Genomic DNA, 13,850 nt, shown 5'->3' on the forward strand with positions numbered 1-13,850 from the left:
GATACAGTGTAACATCCTGATATAACGGTAACAGTCTGGACTAATGATAGTGATACAGTGTAACATCCTGATATAACGGTAACAGTCCGGACTAATGATAGTGATACAGTGTAACATCCCGATATAACGGTAACAGTCCGAACTAATGATAGTGATACGGTGTAACATCCTGATATAACGGTAACAGTCCGGACTAATGATAGTGATACGGTGTAACATCCCGATATAACGGTAACAGCCCAGACTAATGATAGTGATACAGTGTAACATCCCGATATAACGGTAACAGTCCGGACTAATGATAGTGATACGGTGTAACATCCCGATATAACGGTAACAGTCCGGACTAATGATAGTGATACGGTGTAATATCCCGATATAACGGTAACAGTCCGGACTAATGATAGTGATACGGTGTAACATCCTGATATAACGGTAACAGTCCAGACTAATGATAGTGATACAATGTAACATCCCGATATAACGGTAGCAGTCCGGACTAATGATAGTGATACGGTGTAACATCCCGATATAACGGTAACAGTCCGGACTAATGATAGTGATACGGTGTAATATCCTGATATAACGGTAACAGTCCGGACTAATGATAGTGATACGGTGTAACATCCCGATATAACGGTAACAGTCCGAACTAATGATAGTGATACAGTGTAACATCCCGATATAACGGTAACAGTCCGGACTAATGATAGTGATACAGTGTAACATCCTGATATAACGGTAACAGTCCGGACTAATGATAGTGATACAGTGTAACATCCTGATATAACGGTAACAGTCCGGACTAATGATAGTGATACGATGTAACATCCTGATATAACGGTAACAGTCCAGACTAATGATAGTGATACAGTGTAACATCCCGATATAACGGTAACAGTCCGGACTAATGATAGTGATACGGTATAACATCCTGATATAACGGTAACAGTCCGGACTAATGATAGTGATACGGTGTAATATCCTGATATAACGGTAACAGTCCGGACTAATGATAGTGATACGGTGTAATATCCTGATATAACGGTAACAGTCCGGACTAATGATAGTGATACGGTGTAACATCCGGATATAACGGTAACAGTCCGGACTAATGATAGTGATACGATGTAACATCCTGATATAACGGTAACAGTCCGGACTAATGATAGTGATACAATGTAACATCCTGATATAACGCTAACAGTCCGGACTAATGATAGTGATACGGTGTAACATCCCGATATAACGGTAACAGTCCGGACTAATGATAGTGATACAATGTAACATCCTGATATAACGCTAACAGTCCGGACTAATGATAGTGATACGGTGTAACATCCCGATATAACGGTAACAGTCCGGACTAATGATTGTGATACGGTGTAACATCCTGATATAACGGTAACAGTCCGGACTAATGATAGTGATACGGTGTAACATCCTGATATAACGGTAACAGTCCGGACTAATGATAGTGATACAGTGTAACATCCTGATATAACGGTAACAGTCCGAACTAATGATAGTGATACGGTGTAACATCCTGATATAACGGTAACAGTCCGGACTAATGATAGTGATACGGTATAACATCCTGATATAACGGTAACAGTCCGGACTAATGATTGTGATACGGTGTAACATCCTGATATAACGGTAACAGTCCGGACTAATGATGGTGATACGGTGTAACATCCTGATATAACGGTAACAGTCCGGACTAATGATAGTGATACAGTGTAACATCCTGATATAACGGTAACAGTCCGGACTAATGATAGTGATACGATGTAACATCCTGATATAACGGTAACAGTCCAGACTAATGATAGTGATACAGTGTAACATCCTGATATAACGGTAACAGTCCGGACTAATGATAGTGATACAGTGTAACATCCTGATATAACGATAACAGTCCGGACTAATGATAGTGATACAGTGTAACATCCCGATATAACGGTAACAGTCCGGACTAATGATAGTGATACGGTGTAACATCCCGATATAACGGTAACAGTCCGGACTAATGATAGTGATACAGTGTAACATCCCAATATAATGGTAACAGTCCGGACTAATGATAGTGATACGGTGTAACATCCTGATATAACGGTAACAGTCCGGACTAATGATAGTGATACGGTGTAACATCCCGATATAACGGTAACAGTCCGGACTAATGATAGTGATACAGTGTAACATCCCAATATAATGGTAACAGTCCGGACTAATGATAGTGCTACGGTGTAACATCCTGATATAACGGTAACAGTCCGGACTAATGATAGTGATACGGTGTAACATCCTGATATAACGGTAACAGTCCGGACTAATGATAGTGATACGATGTAACATCCTGATATAACGGTAACAGTCCGGACTAATGATAGTGATACGGTATAACATCCTGATATAACGGTAACAGTCCGGACTAATGATAGTGATACGGTGTAACATCCCGATATAAGGGTAACAGTCCGGACTAATGATAGTGATACGGTATAACATCCTGATATAACAGTAACAGTCCGGACTAATGATAGTGATACGGTGTAACATCCTGATATAACGGTAACAGTCCGGACTAATGATAGTGATACGGTGTAACATCCTGATATAACGGTAACAGTCCGCACTAATGATAGTGATACGGTGTAACATCCGGATATAACGGTAACAGTCCGGACTAATGATAGTGATACGGTGTAACATCCTGATATAACAGTAACAGTCCGGACTAATGATAGTGATACGGTGTAACATCCTGATATAACGGTAACAGTCCGGACTAATGATAGAGATACGGTGTAACATCCTGATATAACGGTAACAGTCCGCACTAATGATAGTGATACGGTGTAACATCCGGATATAACGGTAACAGTCCGGACTAATGATAGTGATACGGTGTAACATCCTGATATAACGGTAACAGTCCGCACTAATGATAGTGATACAGTGTAACATCCTGATATAACAGTAACAGTCCGGACTAATGATAGTGATACGGTGTAACATCCGGATATAACGGTAACAGTCCGGACTAATGATAGTGATACGGTGTAACATCTCGATATAATGGTAACAGTCCGGACTAATGATAGTGATACAATGTAACATCCTGATATAACGGTAACAGTCCGGACTAATGATAGTGATACAATGTAACATCCTGATATAACGGTAACAGTCCGGACTAATGATAGTGATACGGTGTAACATCCCGATATAACGGTAACAGTCCGGACTAATGATAGTGATACGGTGTAACATCCTGATATAACGGTAACAGTCCGGACTAATGATAGTGATACGGTGTAACATCCTGATATAACGGTAACAGTCCGGACTAATGATAGTGATACGGTGTAACATCCTGATATAACGGTAACAGTCCGGACTAATGATAGTGATACAGTGTAACATCCCAATATAATGGTAACAGTCCGGACTAATGATAGTGATACGGTGTAACATCCTGATATATCGGTAACAGTCCGGACTAATGATAGTGATACGGTGTAACATCCTGATATAACGGTAACAGTCCGCACTAATGATAGTGATACGGTGTAACATCCTGATATAACGGTAACAGTCCGGACTAATGATAGTGATACGGTGTAACATCCTGATATAACGGTAACAGTCCGGACTAATGATAGTGATACGGTGTAACATCCTGATATAACGGTAACAGTCCGGACTAATGATAGTGATACGGTGTAACATCCTGATATAATGGTAACAGTCCGGACTAATGATAGTGATACGGTGTAACATCCTGATATAACGGTAACAGTCCAGACTAATGATAGTGATACGGTGTAACATCCCGATAACGGTAACAGTCCGGACTAATGATAGTGATACAGTGTAACATCCCGATATAACGGTAACAGTCCGGACTAATGATAGTGATACGGTGTAACATCCCGATATAATGGTAACAGTCCGGACTAATGATAGTGATACGGTGTAACATCCTGATATAACGGTAACAGTCCGGACTAATGATAGTGATACGGTGTAACATCCTGATATAACGGTAACAGTCCAGACTAATGATAGTGATACAGTGTAACATCCTGATATAACGGTAACAGTCCGGACTAATGATAGTGATACGGTGTAACATCCTGATATAACGGTAACAGTCCGGACTAATGATAGTGATACAGTGTAACATCCTGATATAACGGTAACAGTCCGGACTAATGATAGTGATACAGTGTAACATCCCGATATAACGGTAACAGTCCGGACTAATGATAGTGATACAATGTAACATCCCGATATAGCGGTAACAGTCCGGACTAATGATAGTGATACAATGTAACATCCTGATATAACGGTAACAGTCCGGACTAATGATAGTGATACAGTGTAACATCCTGATATAACGGTAACAGTCCGGACTAATGATAGTGATACGGTGTAACATCCTGATAGAACGGTAACAGTCCGGACTAATGATAGTGATACGGTGTAACATCCCGATATAACGGTAACAGTCCGGACTAATGATAGTGATACGGTGTAACATCCTGATATAGCGGTAACAGTCCGGACTAATGATAGTGATACAATGTAACATCCTGATATAACGGTAACAGTCCGGACTAATGATAGTGATACGGTGTAACATCCTGATATAACGGTAACAGTCCGGACTAATGATAGTGATACGGTGTAACATCCTGATATAACGGTAACAGTCCGGACTAATGATAGTGATACAGTGTAACATCCTGATATAACGGTAGCAGTCCGGACTAATGATAGTGATACAGTGTAACATCCTGATATAACGGTAACAGTCCGGACTAATGATAGTGATACGGTGTAACATCCTGATATAACGGTAACAGTCCGGACTAATGATAGTGATATGGTGTAACATCCTGATAGAACGGTAACAGTCCAGACTAATGATAGTGATACGGTGTAACATCCTGATATAACGCTAACAGTCCGGACTAATGATAGTGATACGGTGTAACATCCTGATATAACGGTAACAGTCCGGACTAATGATAGTGATACAGTGTAACATCCTGATATAACGGTAGCAGTCCGGACTAATGATAGTGATACAGTGTAACATCCTGATATAACGGTAACAGTCCGGACTAATGATAGTGATACGGTGTAACATCCTGATATAACGGTAACAGTCCGGACTAATGATAGTGATATGGTGTAATATCCCGATATAACGGTAACAGTCCGGACTAATGATAGTGATACAGTGTAACATCCGTATATAACGGTAACAGTCCGGACTAATGATAGTGATACAGTGTAACATCCGTATATAACGGTAACAGTCCGGACTAATGATAGTGATACGGTGTAACATCCTGATATAACGGTAACAGTCCGGACTAATGATAGTGATACGGTGTAACATCCCGATATAAGGGTAACAGTCCGGACTAATGATAGTGATACAGTGTAACATCCTGATATAACGGTAACAGTCCGGACTAATGATAGTGATACGGTGTAACATCCTGATATAACGGTAACAGTCCGGACTAATGATAGTGATACGGTGTAACATCCTGATATAACGGTAACAGTCCGGACTAATGATAGTGATACAGTGTAACATCCTGATATAACGGTAGCAGTCCGGACTAATGATAGTGATACGGTGTAACATCCTGATATAACGGTAACAGTCCGGACTAATGATAGTGATACGGTGTAACATCCTGATATAACGGTAACAGTCCGGACTAATGATAGTGATACGGTGTAACATCCTGATATAACGGTAACAGTCCGGACTAATGATAGTGATACGGTGTAACATCCTGATATAACGGTAACAGTCCGGACTAATGATAGTGATACGGTGTAACATCCTAATATAACGGTAACAGTCCGGACTAATGATAGTGATACAGTGTAACATCCTGATATAACGGTAACAGTCCGGACTAATGATAGTGATACAGTGTAACATCCTGATATAACGGTAACAGTCTAGATGAATGGTTCTGATACAATGTTGCAGACTGATAATAGTCTCTAGCAGTGATTTGGAAGCAGCGATGGCGGTGAGATCATAGGCAGCTCGGGACCTGCGGTCATACGTGTGTTTGCTGCCAGCTGCTCTGTGGTTACAGTAACGACTCGTCCGTGTGTGATGATTAGGGGGGGCTGTAAGAGGGATTGGGGTGAAGGAGCCACATCTATGATGGATTTCCTATCTCGGAGGAGTTCTCGGATTTATGATGGATGGCCGTGTCAGTGTGATATTTATATATCCATGGACCATGCTCTGGAATGGAATATTGATTTGCATGAAGGGACGGTGGGAGATGAATGGTTTCAGGGGGGAATAGAGATGTGAGATACCTGGAGGATCTCCCTCTACACGGAGCCTCGTCCCATCACACATGATTGTCTCCAGTACTCACACAGTCATGACAGCGCCCGTCTCGGACGCCCGTTACTGGAAGCACGCCTCAGATTTTATTTTCATTGTGGTTTGTGGGTTTTGGCTCTAATGACTGAGAGATCAATCATAACAATAAAACTCATTAATTCCGAATTATAGCGGGGGAGGGGCAGATGATAAAGGTCCCAGAGCAAGCATCTGAAATATGTGGGATGTGAAGAGTCACGAGAAATAGTGCAATGAATCGCTCTGCGCACGGGCAGATACCTACACAGAACGCAACACTAATCCCAGGGCTACTGATTAATTGGCTGTAACTAATGAACGCTGTGATGTCCTACGCTGTCAGTAATGTCAGATACTCTAACGGCGTCTCCGGTTACTTAGATCACATGATTCGATTTTTGATGCCTTTGAGTCATAATGGAAGTGAATGGCACATGTTACGCAATCTGTCAGTAAGGGCCCTTCCACGCCATCACATGGTCATGCATGAAACGCACGTTTTTACTCCAAAAAACGGATGAATACATAGCGTTTAACGGACTCGTAGGCTCTAGTGGGTAAACAATGCATACGTTTGTTCGCGCGATTGTGTGAACAATCCGGCGATGAAACTCACGATCAGTTAGCAGTTCTCTCTCCTGTGCACTGCTGCCCGTATGTACCACTGATTGGTGATGAGCGTTGGCGGGAACTGCTGCTGCTCCCCTTATTCCACCAATCAGATTCTTTCCTTTCTCCTGCCATACACAGAGCTCCAATGTTTCAGACCTCTACTCCATCGCCCGGTATTATCCCCTGCACTGTACCTGGGTGAGCTCAAAATGTTTTTTTCCTATTTTCCGCCTCTAAAACGGGGGTGCATCTTAGGGCTCAGTCACACGGGCGTTTAGTCGCACGATTTTTTGTGCGCATAACTTATACGTTCAGAAAATTGCGTAACCTAAGCCGGCGGCACGTGGGAAAAAAACGCTGCTGGCAGTGTTTATCCACACCAAAGGGCTCAGTCACATGGGCGTTTTGACGCTCAAAAAGAGCGCTGCCCGCTACCCTCTGCCGCAGCTGTCACAGAGGAGCGCGATGTTCTCCCATTGAATTCAATGGAGCCAGCAATACAGGCGGCTGCATTGAAAGCAATGGGCTGCCGGCAAGCGCTGTAGTAATTTTTGGGGAAGGGCTTCAAATATAAGCCCTTCAGTGAAAACCATCCTACAAAAGTGTAAAAAATAAAAAAAAATCTATACTCGCCTGTCTGCAGCTGCCGGGGCTCAGCCTCGTCCAGCCGACTCTTCTCCTGAACTGCTCTCCGTAGTATTCAGCAGGCGGGGATTTAACCCCTTAGTGACGGAGCTTTTTTGCTTTTTTCCTACTCCCTTTTAAAAAAATCGTAGCTCCTTAATTTATCCATCGACGTCGCTGTATGAGGGCTTTTTTTTGCGGGACGAGTTGTATTTTTCAATGGCACTATTTATTGTACCATATAATTTACTGAAAAACTTTTTAAAAATTCTAAGCGGAGAGAAATGGAAAAAAAAACGACATTCCACCATCTTTCGGTGCGTCCTGTTTCTACGGCGCACAAACTGCAACAAAAACGACCTGATATTTTTATTTTATAGGTCAGTGCGATTACTACGATACCAAACTTATATAGTATTTTTTTTGCTGTAGTACTTGTATGTTTTTTTTAAGATATTTAATTTTTTTCAATTATTTTCTGCGGTCATTTTGTGCACGTAATAACTTTTCTATTTTTTCGTCGACGTAGTTGAGCAAGGGCTCATTTTTTGCGGGATGTCCTGAAGTTTCCGATAGTATCAATTTGGAATACATACGACTTTTTGATCGCTTTTTATTGCGTTTTTTCTGGGAGACAGGGTAACTAAAAAAGTGTATTTCTGGCGTTATTTTTTTTTTCGGACGAGGGTCACCGTGCAGGAAAAATAATGCACTACTTTGATAGTTCAGACTTTTACGGATGCGGCGATACCAAATACATATTTTTATTTTATGATTTAGATTTTTAAATAATAGATATGGCAAAAGGGGGGTGATTTAAACTTTTATAACTTTTTATTTATTTTTTTTTACAATTAAAAAAACTTTATTGATTTTTTTTTTTACATTACTTTGAAGTCCCCCTGGGGGACTTTAACATGCGATGCTTTGATCGCTCCTGCAGTATGTCGTAATGCTATAGCATTACATCATACTGCTTTTTCACAGGCAGTCTATCAAGCCAGCCCACGGGGGTGGGCTTGATAGGCAGTCTGCTAAGGCAGCCCTGGGGCCTTTCTAAAGGCCCCCGGCTGCCATGACACCTGTACGGCAACCACGATCTCACCGCGGGGGGGCTGTGCGGGACCCCCGAACAGTGTTCGGGGGATTTAAATGCCGCTGTCAGAATTGACAGCGGCATTTAATGGGTTAATAGCCGCGATCAGCCGAACGGCCGAGCGCGGCTATTGCCCGCAGGTGTCAGCTGTAATAAACAGCTGACGCCCGCTCTGTATGGAGGGAGATAGTGGCGCTACCTCCCTCCATACACATCCTGCAACAGCAGGACATAGTTTTACGATAGCGCCGTCACTAAGGGGTTAAAATCCCTGCCTGCTCAATGGGCTGCCTCTGATTGGCTGAGCACTGTAACCAATCAGAGGCAGCTCTCAGATATTGAATGACAGCTAAGAGCTGCCTCTGATTGGTCACAGTGCTCAGCCAATCAGAGTCAGCACTCACCCATTCATGAATTCATACGTAAATATATGCTTCAAAGTGCATGTGTTTCTATACGTTTTTTATGCATGTTTCTCACATATGTGAAAAGTACATGAAAGTGCCATTGTGGATAGGCCCTAACATCTTTTTGGGGGAATGTCTGTTGACTACAACTTTGGTGCAGTGTGTTGCACATATTGCTCAGTTTAATGCATTTCTATGACTACGAATAGTCACACCCTATTATGGGTGTCATAAATAAATAACCCCGCTTCCCTCTTGTAGCCTAACGCCCCGGTTATCTCCACTGTGACCATAATAATGGATTACCGGTCTCCTCATGATCTCCGGGTAGCGGGACATCCACGTCTTCGTGGAAGGTGGTGATCCTTGTGCCATCTGCATGTTCTGAGATCATTGTCCCATCTGTCTGCACCACCGTCACCACCTGATCTTCTCTGGTGGTCATCACCTAGAACATATACACACTATATACACGGGGTGACCTGGCGATGTATATAGAATGCCAGCTGCAGTATGACAGGTGACTTACCGCTTTGGTCACAGGGTCAGTAGCTCTGCAGATCAGCAGAGGCTTCAGATCCAGTCTCTGAGATCCTCGGGTCCCAATCTGTTCCCCAGATTGGGTGGTAGTGATCCAGGTGCCAGGTTTTATCGCAGGGGCATTTGGTGTTGCTGGTAATAAAACCAGAGGAGGAGGAATGTACAATACAGTGCAATATGGTACTACATTGTATTACTTTGATTTTTATGTTACATTTTATTATTTTATTTTGCCTTAGATGATATTATTTAGCATTATATTATGTTAGAGTACATTATTTAATGTTATAGTATATTGTATTATATTATATATAATGTTATAGTATATTGCTTCATATTGTATTATGGTACATTACGTTAAATTGCTTAGTTACATGAGGTAACATTATATTACTTTGTATTATGTAACTTTACATTACGCTACAGTACTTAGTGTTATGTTACATTGTATTATATATTGTTACATAACTGTGTGATATTATGTTACATTACTTAGTGCTGTTATATCATATGACATTGCATTATATTATGTTACATTAAGTTTCTTTGCATGACATGACTAAGCGCTCCTTCACATGAGTCTATCCGCAAATCTGCACGCTTCAGCGCAACATATTTGTGCTATGATTTACCTGCACATTGTACTGCACTTTTCTGCGCACGCAGGGCCTGTTCATATGCACACGCTTTACTACCCACTGCCCTAATTTAAAGGCTATTTAGCCTAATGAGGTCCAGATGTGTCCTTTTCCCTGTGATTTTGCGCTATATTTTGCGCATCTCCTTGTGTATTGTATGCGCACTTCTGCACTTTCTATAGACTTCTATGGGGTTCTTTGGTGCACAAAATGGAGCATTTCTATTTTTTGCATGTGCAAGAAATGCGTGCGCAAAAAAAGGAAATGTGAACGAACTCATTGAAATCAGTGGGTTCTATTCCCTGTGTATTGCGCACCCAAATACGCGCACATGAAGGAGCCCTTAGTGTTATGTTACATTATATTACATTGCATCATTATATCATGTGACATCACTTATCATTATATTATATTCCCTCTAACTATCCTATACCATCTGATACTAGCCAGTTTAAAAATTGAATTCCAATCTTTTTTTTATTTTCTACATTTTTCATTACACAAGAAAATGTACAACTTTTATTATCGTATTAGTTCTTTATATTGAAAACCATGCGATTTTTCACAAAAATATTAGGATCTGAATGGGCGGGTCTGAAAATTGTATTGGATAGGAAAAGGTTATATTCCATCACATTTTATTATGTTACATTATATCACTCTGCGCTATATTACATTATATTTAGCTATTACATAGCTAGATCTGCCATCTCACATGTGAAGACCCTGTGAAGCGTGAATCCAATGTTGGGATCTTCACTGATTCTTACCTTCCCTGTCCTCAGAAGAAGACTCTTGTTTCTGCTCTTTGGGATCCTCTGGACCTATGGGAGGTGGCGCTGGTTGTGAATCAGTCCTGGGGGTCTCTAACGCTTCCATTGTCAAGAGAAGAGGGGGATGCGACTCAGTGACTGGGCCTGAATCAGGGCTCTGGATTACGGCTCCATCAGGTAGAAGAATCTGACGAGTCATTAACATTTAGTTATTAGGATCCATCAGCTGAGGTGATAGACACCAATATGTGATTAGTCATAAATACATATAAACCGTATTACAATTAATGTTATAATAATACCTGTGTTGATCCGTCCAGCATGCATCTGATTACAGATCCTTCTGATGTGATGACCCGGGACGTCTCAAAGCTCTCCGCCGTCTTACTGTTCCTGTATAGTTGGGAGTTCCTCACTTTTACGGGGTAAGTTTGTCGGATAAGTAACCTCGGACTCATCTGGCCGTTATCACAGCACTCTGCAGTGAGGATGTGGGAGGAGTTATTAGAGCATTCCACAGTGTATAGGTGGGAGGAGTTATTAGAGCACTCTGCAGTGTCAGTGTGGTAGGTGGGAGGAGTTATTAGAGCACTCTGCAGTGTCAGTGTGGTAGGTGGGAGGAGTTATTAGAGCACTCTGCAGTGTCAGTGTGGTAGGTGGGAGGAGTTATTAGAGCACTCTGCAGTGTCAGTGTGGTCGGTGGGAGGAGTTATTAGAGCATTCTGCAGTATCAGTGTGGTAGGCGGGAGGAGTTATTAGAGCACTCTGCAGTATCAGTGTGGTAGGTGAGAGGAGTTATTAGAGCACTCTGCAGTGTCAGTGTGGTAGGTGGGAGGAGTTATTAGAGCACTCTGCAGTGTCAGTGTGGTAGCTGGGAGGAGTTATTAGAGCATTCCGCAGTGTGTAGGTGGGAGGAGTTATTAGAGCACTCTGCAGTGTGTAGGTGGGAGAAGTCATAAGAGCATTCCGCAGTGTGTAGGTGGGTGGAGTTCTTAGAGCACTCGATAGTGTGTAGGTGGGAGGAGTTATTAGAGCACTCTGCAGTGTGTAGGTGGAAGGAGTTATTAGAGCATTCCGCAGTGTGTAGGTGGGAGGAGTTATTAGAGCACTCTGCAGTGTCAGTGTGGGAGGAGTTATTAGAGCATTCCGCAGTGTGTAGGTGGGAGAAGTTACTGGAGCATTCTGTGGTGTGTAGGTGGGAGGAGTTATTAGAGCACTCTGCAGTGTGTAGGTGGGAGGAGTTATTAGAGCACTCTGCAGTGTGTAGGTGGGTGGAGTTATTAGAGCACTCAATAGTGTGTAGGTGGGAGGAGTTATTAGAGCACTCGATAGTGTGTAGGTGGGAGGAGTTATTAGAGCACTCTGCAGTGTGTAGGTGGGTGGAGTGACTAGAGCACTTGATAGTGTCTAGGTGGGAGGAGTTATTAGAGCACTCTGCAGTGTCAGTGTGGAGGTGGGAGGAGTTATTAGAGCATTCCGCAGTGTGTAGGTGGGAGGAGTTATTAGAGCACTCTGCAGTGTGTAGGTGGGAGGAGTTATTAGAGCACTCTGCAGTGTGTAGGTGGGAGAAGTTATTAGAGCATTCCGCAGTGTGTAGGTGGGTGGAGTTACTAGAGCACTCAATAGTGTGTAGGTGGGAGGAGTTATTATAGCACCCTGCTGAAGGTATCATGAATCTAGAGTGTATTATATCATAAGCAGCAGTAATATCCCTTGTTCCCATTCCAGGGCTTCCTTACCTGTTGTGCTGTCTGTGAACGTCAGAAAGAGACCAGTAGGGTAGGAGACATTCAGGGCCTGAAATGCAGGGACTTGCACTGGTTTGGTGGCCGGAGTTATTGGTGGAGTAACGGTTTCAACCTAAACAAATCACAAGTTACATTCAACAAGGCACCGGTTTTCCAAAGTCACTCAAGAAGGACAGGGCTTCTCATTATACAGGGTAACGCCTCACCCTCACTTCTGGTGTCTTGGGAGTCTCTTCCATTGTCGAGGCCTGAGGAGTCTTCACTCGGGCAGCTCTGGCGGATTTTCTTAATGGGGACTTGCTCCTTTTTCCAGGAGAAGATGGAGGGGGCTGAGGAGGTGGTGCTGGGATGACGCTGGGGGTGTTAATGGATGGGAACGTCAACATGGCCTCCAGTTCTGGATCTTTCTCCTCTGTATCACAAGTTAGTGCCATTAGTAAATATCATGAGCTAGCAACAACTTTACACAAGCTAAAACAAGAGCTTAAAGTAGATGTCCAGTTGTGGCATTAACAAGTCTATATCATTGGCCTGGGTAATGCTGAACATGAAAGGTCTGCTCCATCAGGACCCAGCTATGGTCAGTGACTCCAGCCCTTGTCTGTTGGAGTTTCCGGGTGTTCTACTTCGGTCTCACCTAATTTACATTCACTAACAGCACCAACATATTCTATAGTTGTGTACAGAGAGTGCATTGATACTCATCAGTCTGATTATGTCAGATGCTCAGGATACTAGTCCTGTCCTAACTCGGTCCCTCTCCTCCATGCTTTACAGTTCAGCTCTGTTTGTTCATATTGGCAGCTGTGCATAGGAAGTAAATCAAGAGGCCTTCTGAATGGCTTCATTACCTGGTCCATGGCCAGAGGAACCATAATGACTCAAAGATAGCTGTATTCCACTATGCAGAGTGGCTGAAAATGATCCAAATTCACTGATGCTTCTTCTACCAGAAACAGGATTCCCTGCAGAACAGATTAAATCATTG

General features: G+C 42.6%; 1 protein-coding gene across 4 annotated transcripts in view; it reads right to left on the reverse strand.

Moving 5' to 3' along the window:
• SPAG17 (sperm associated antigen 17) overlaps positions 1-13,850 on the reverse strand; it is a 146,669-nt gene that overhangs the window by 12,688 nt on the left and 120,131 nt on the right. For all 4 annotated transcript variants that reach the window (XM_066599230.1, XM_066599229.1, XM_066599228.1 and 1 more), the window contains 7 exons: positions 13,714-13,827; positions 13,069-13,274; positions 12,854-12,974; positions 11,417-11,592; positions 11,112-11,301; positions 9,693-9,835; positions 9,470-9,611 (listed from right to left, as the gene is read on the reverse strand). In XM_066599230.1, the coding sequence (XP_066455327.1) occupies positions 9,470-9,611; positions 9,693-9,835; positions 11,112-11,301; positions 11,417-11,592; positions 12,854-12,974; positions 13,069-13,274; positions 13,714-13,827 (1,092 nt within the window). The remainder of the gene's footprint in view (positions 1-9,469; positions 9,612-9,692; positions 9,836-11,111; positions 11,302-11,416; positions 11,593-12,853; positions 12,975-13,068; positions 13,275-13,713; positions 13,828-13,850) is intronic.

This window comes from Eleutherodactylus coqui, chromosome 4, assembly GCF_035609145.1.
Source record: "Eleutherodactylus coqui strain aEleCoq1 chromosome 4, aEleCoq1.hap1, whole genome shotgun sequence".
Lineage (NCBI taxonomy): Eukaryota > Metazoa > Chordata > Amphibia > Anura > Eleutherodactylidae > Eleutherodactylus > Eleutherodactylus coqui.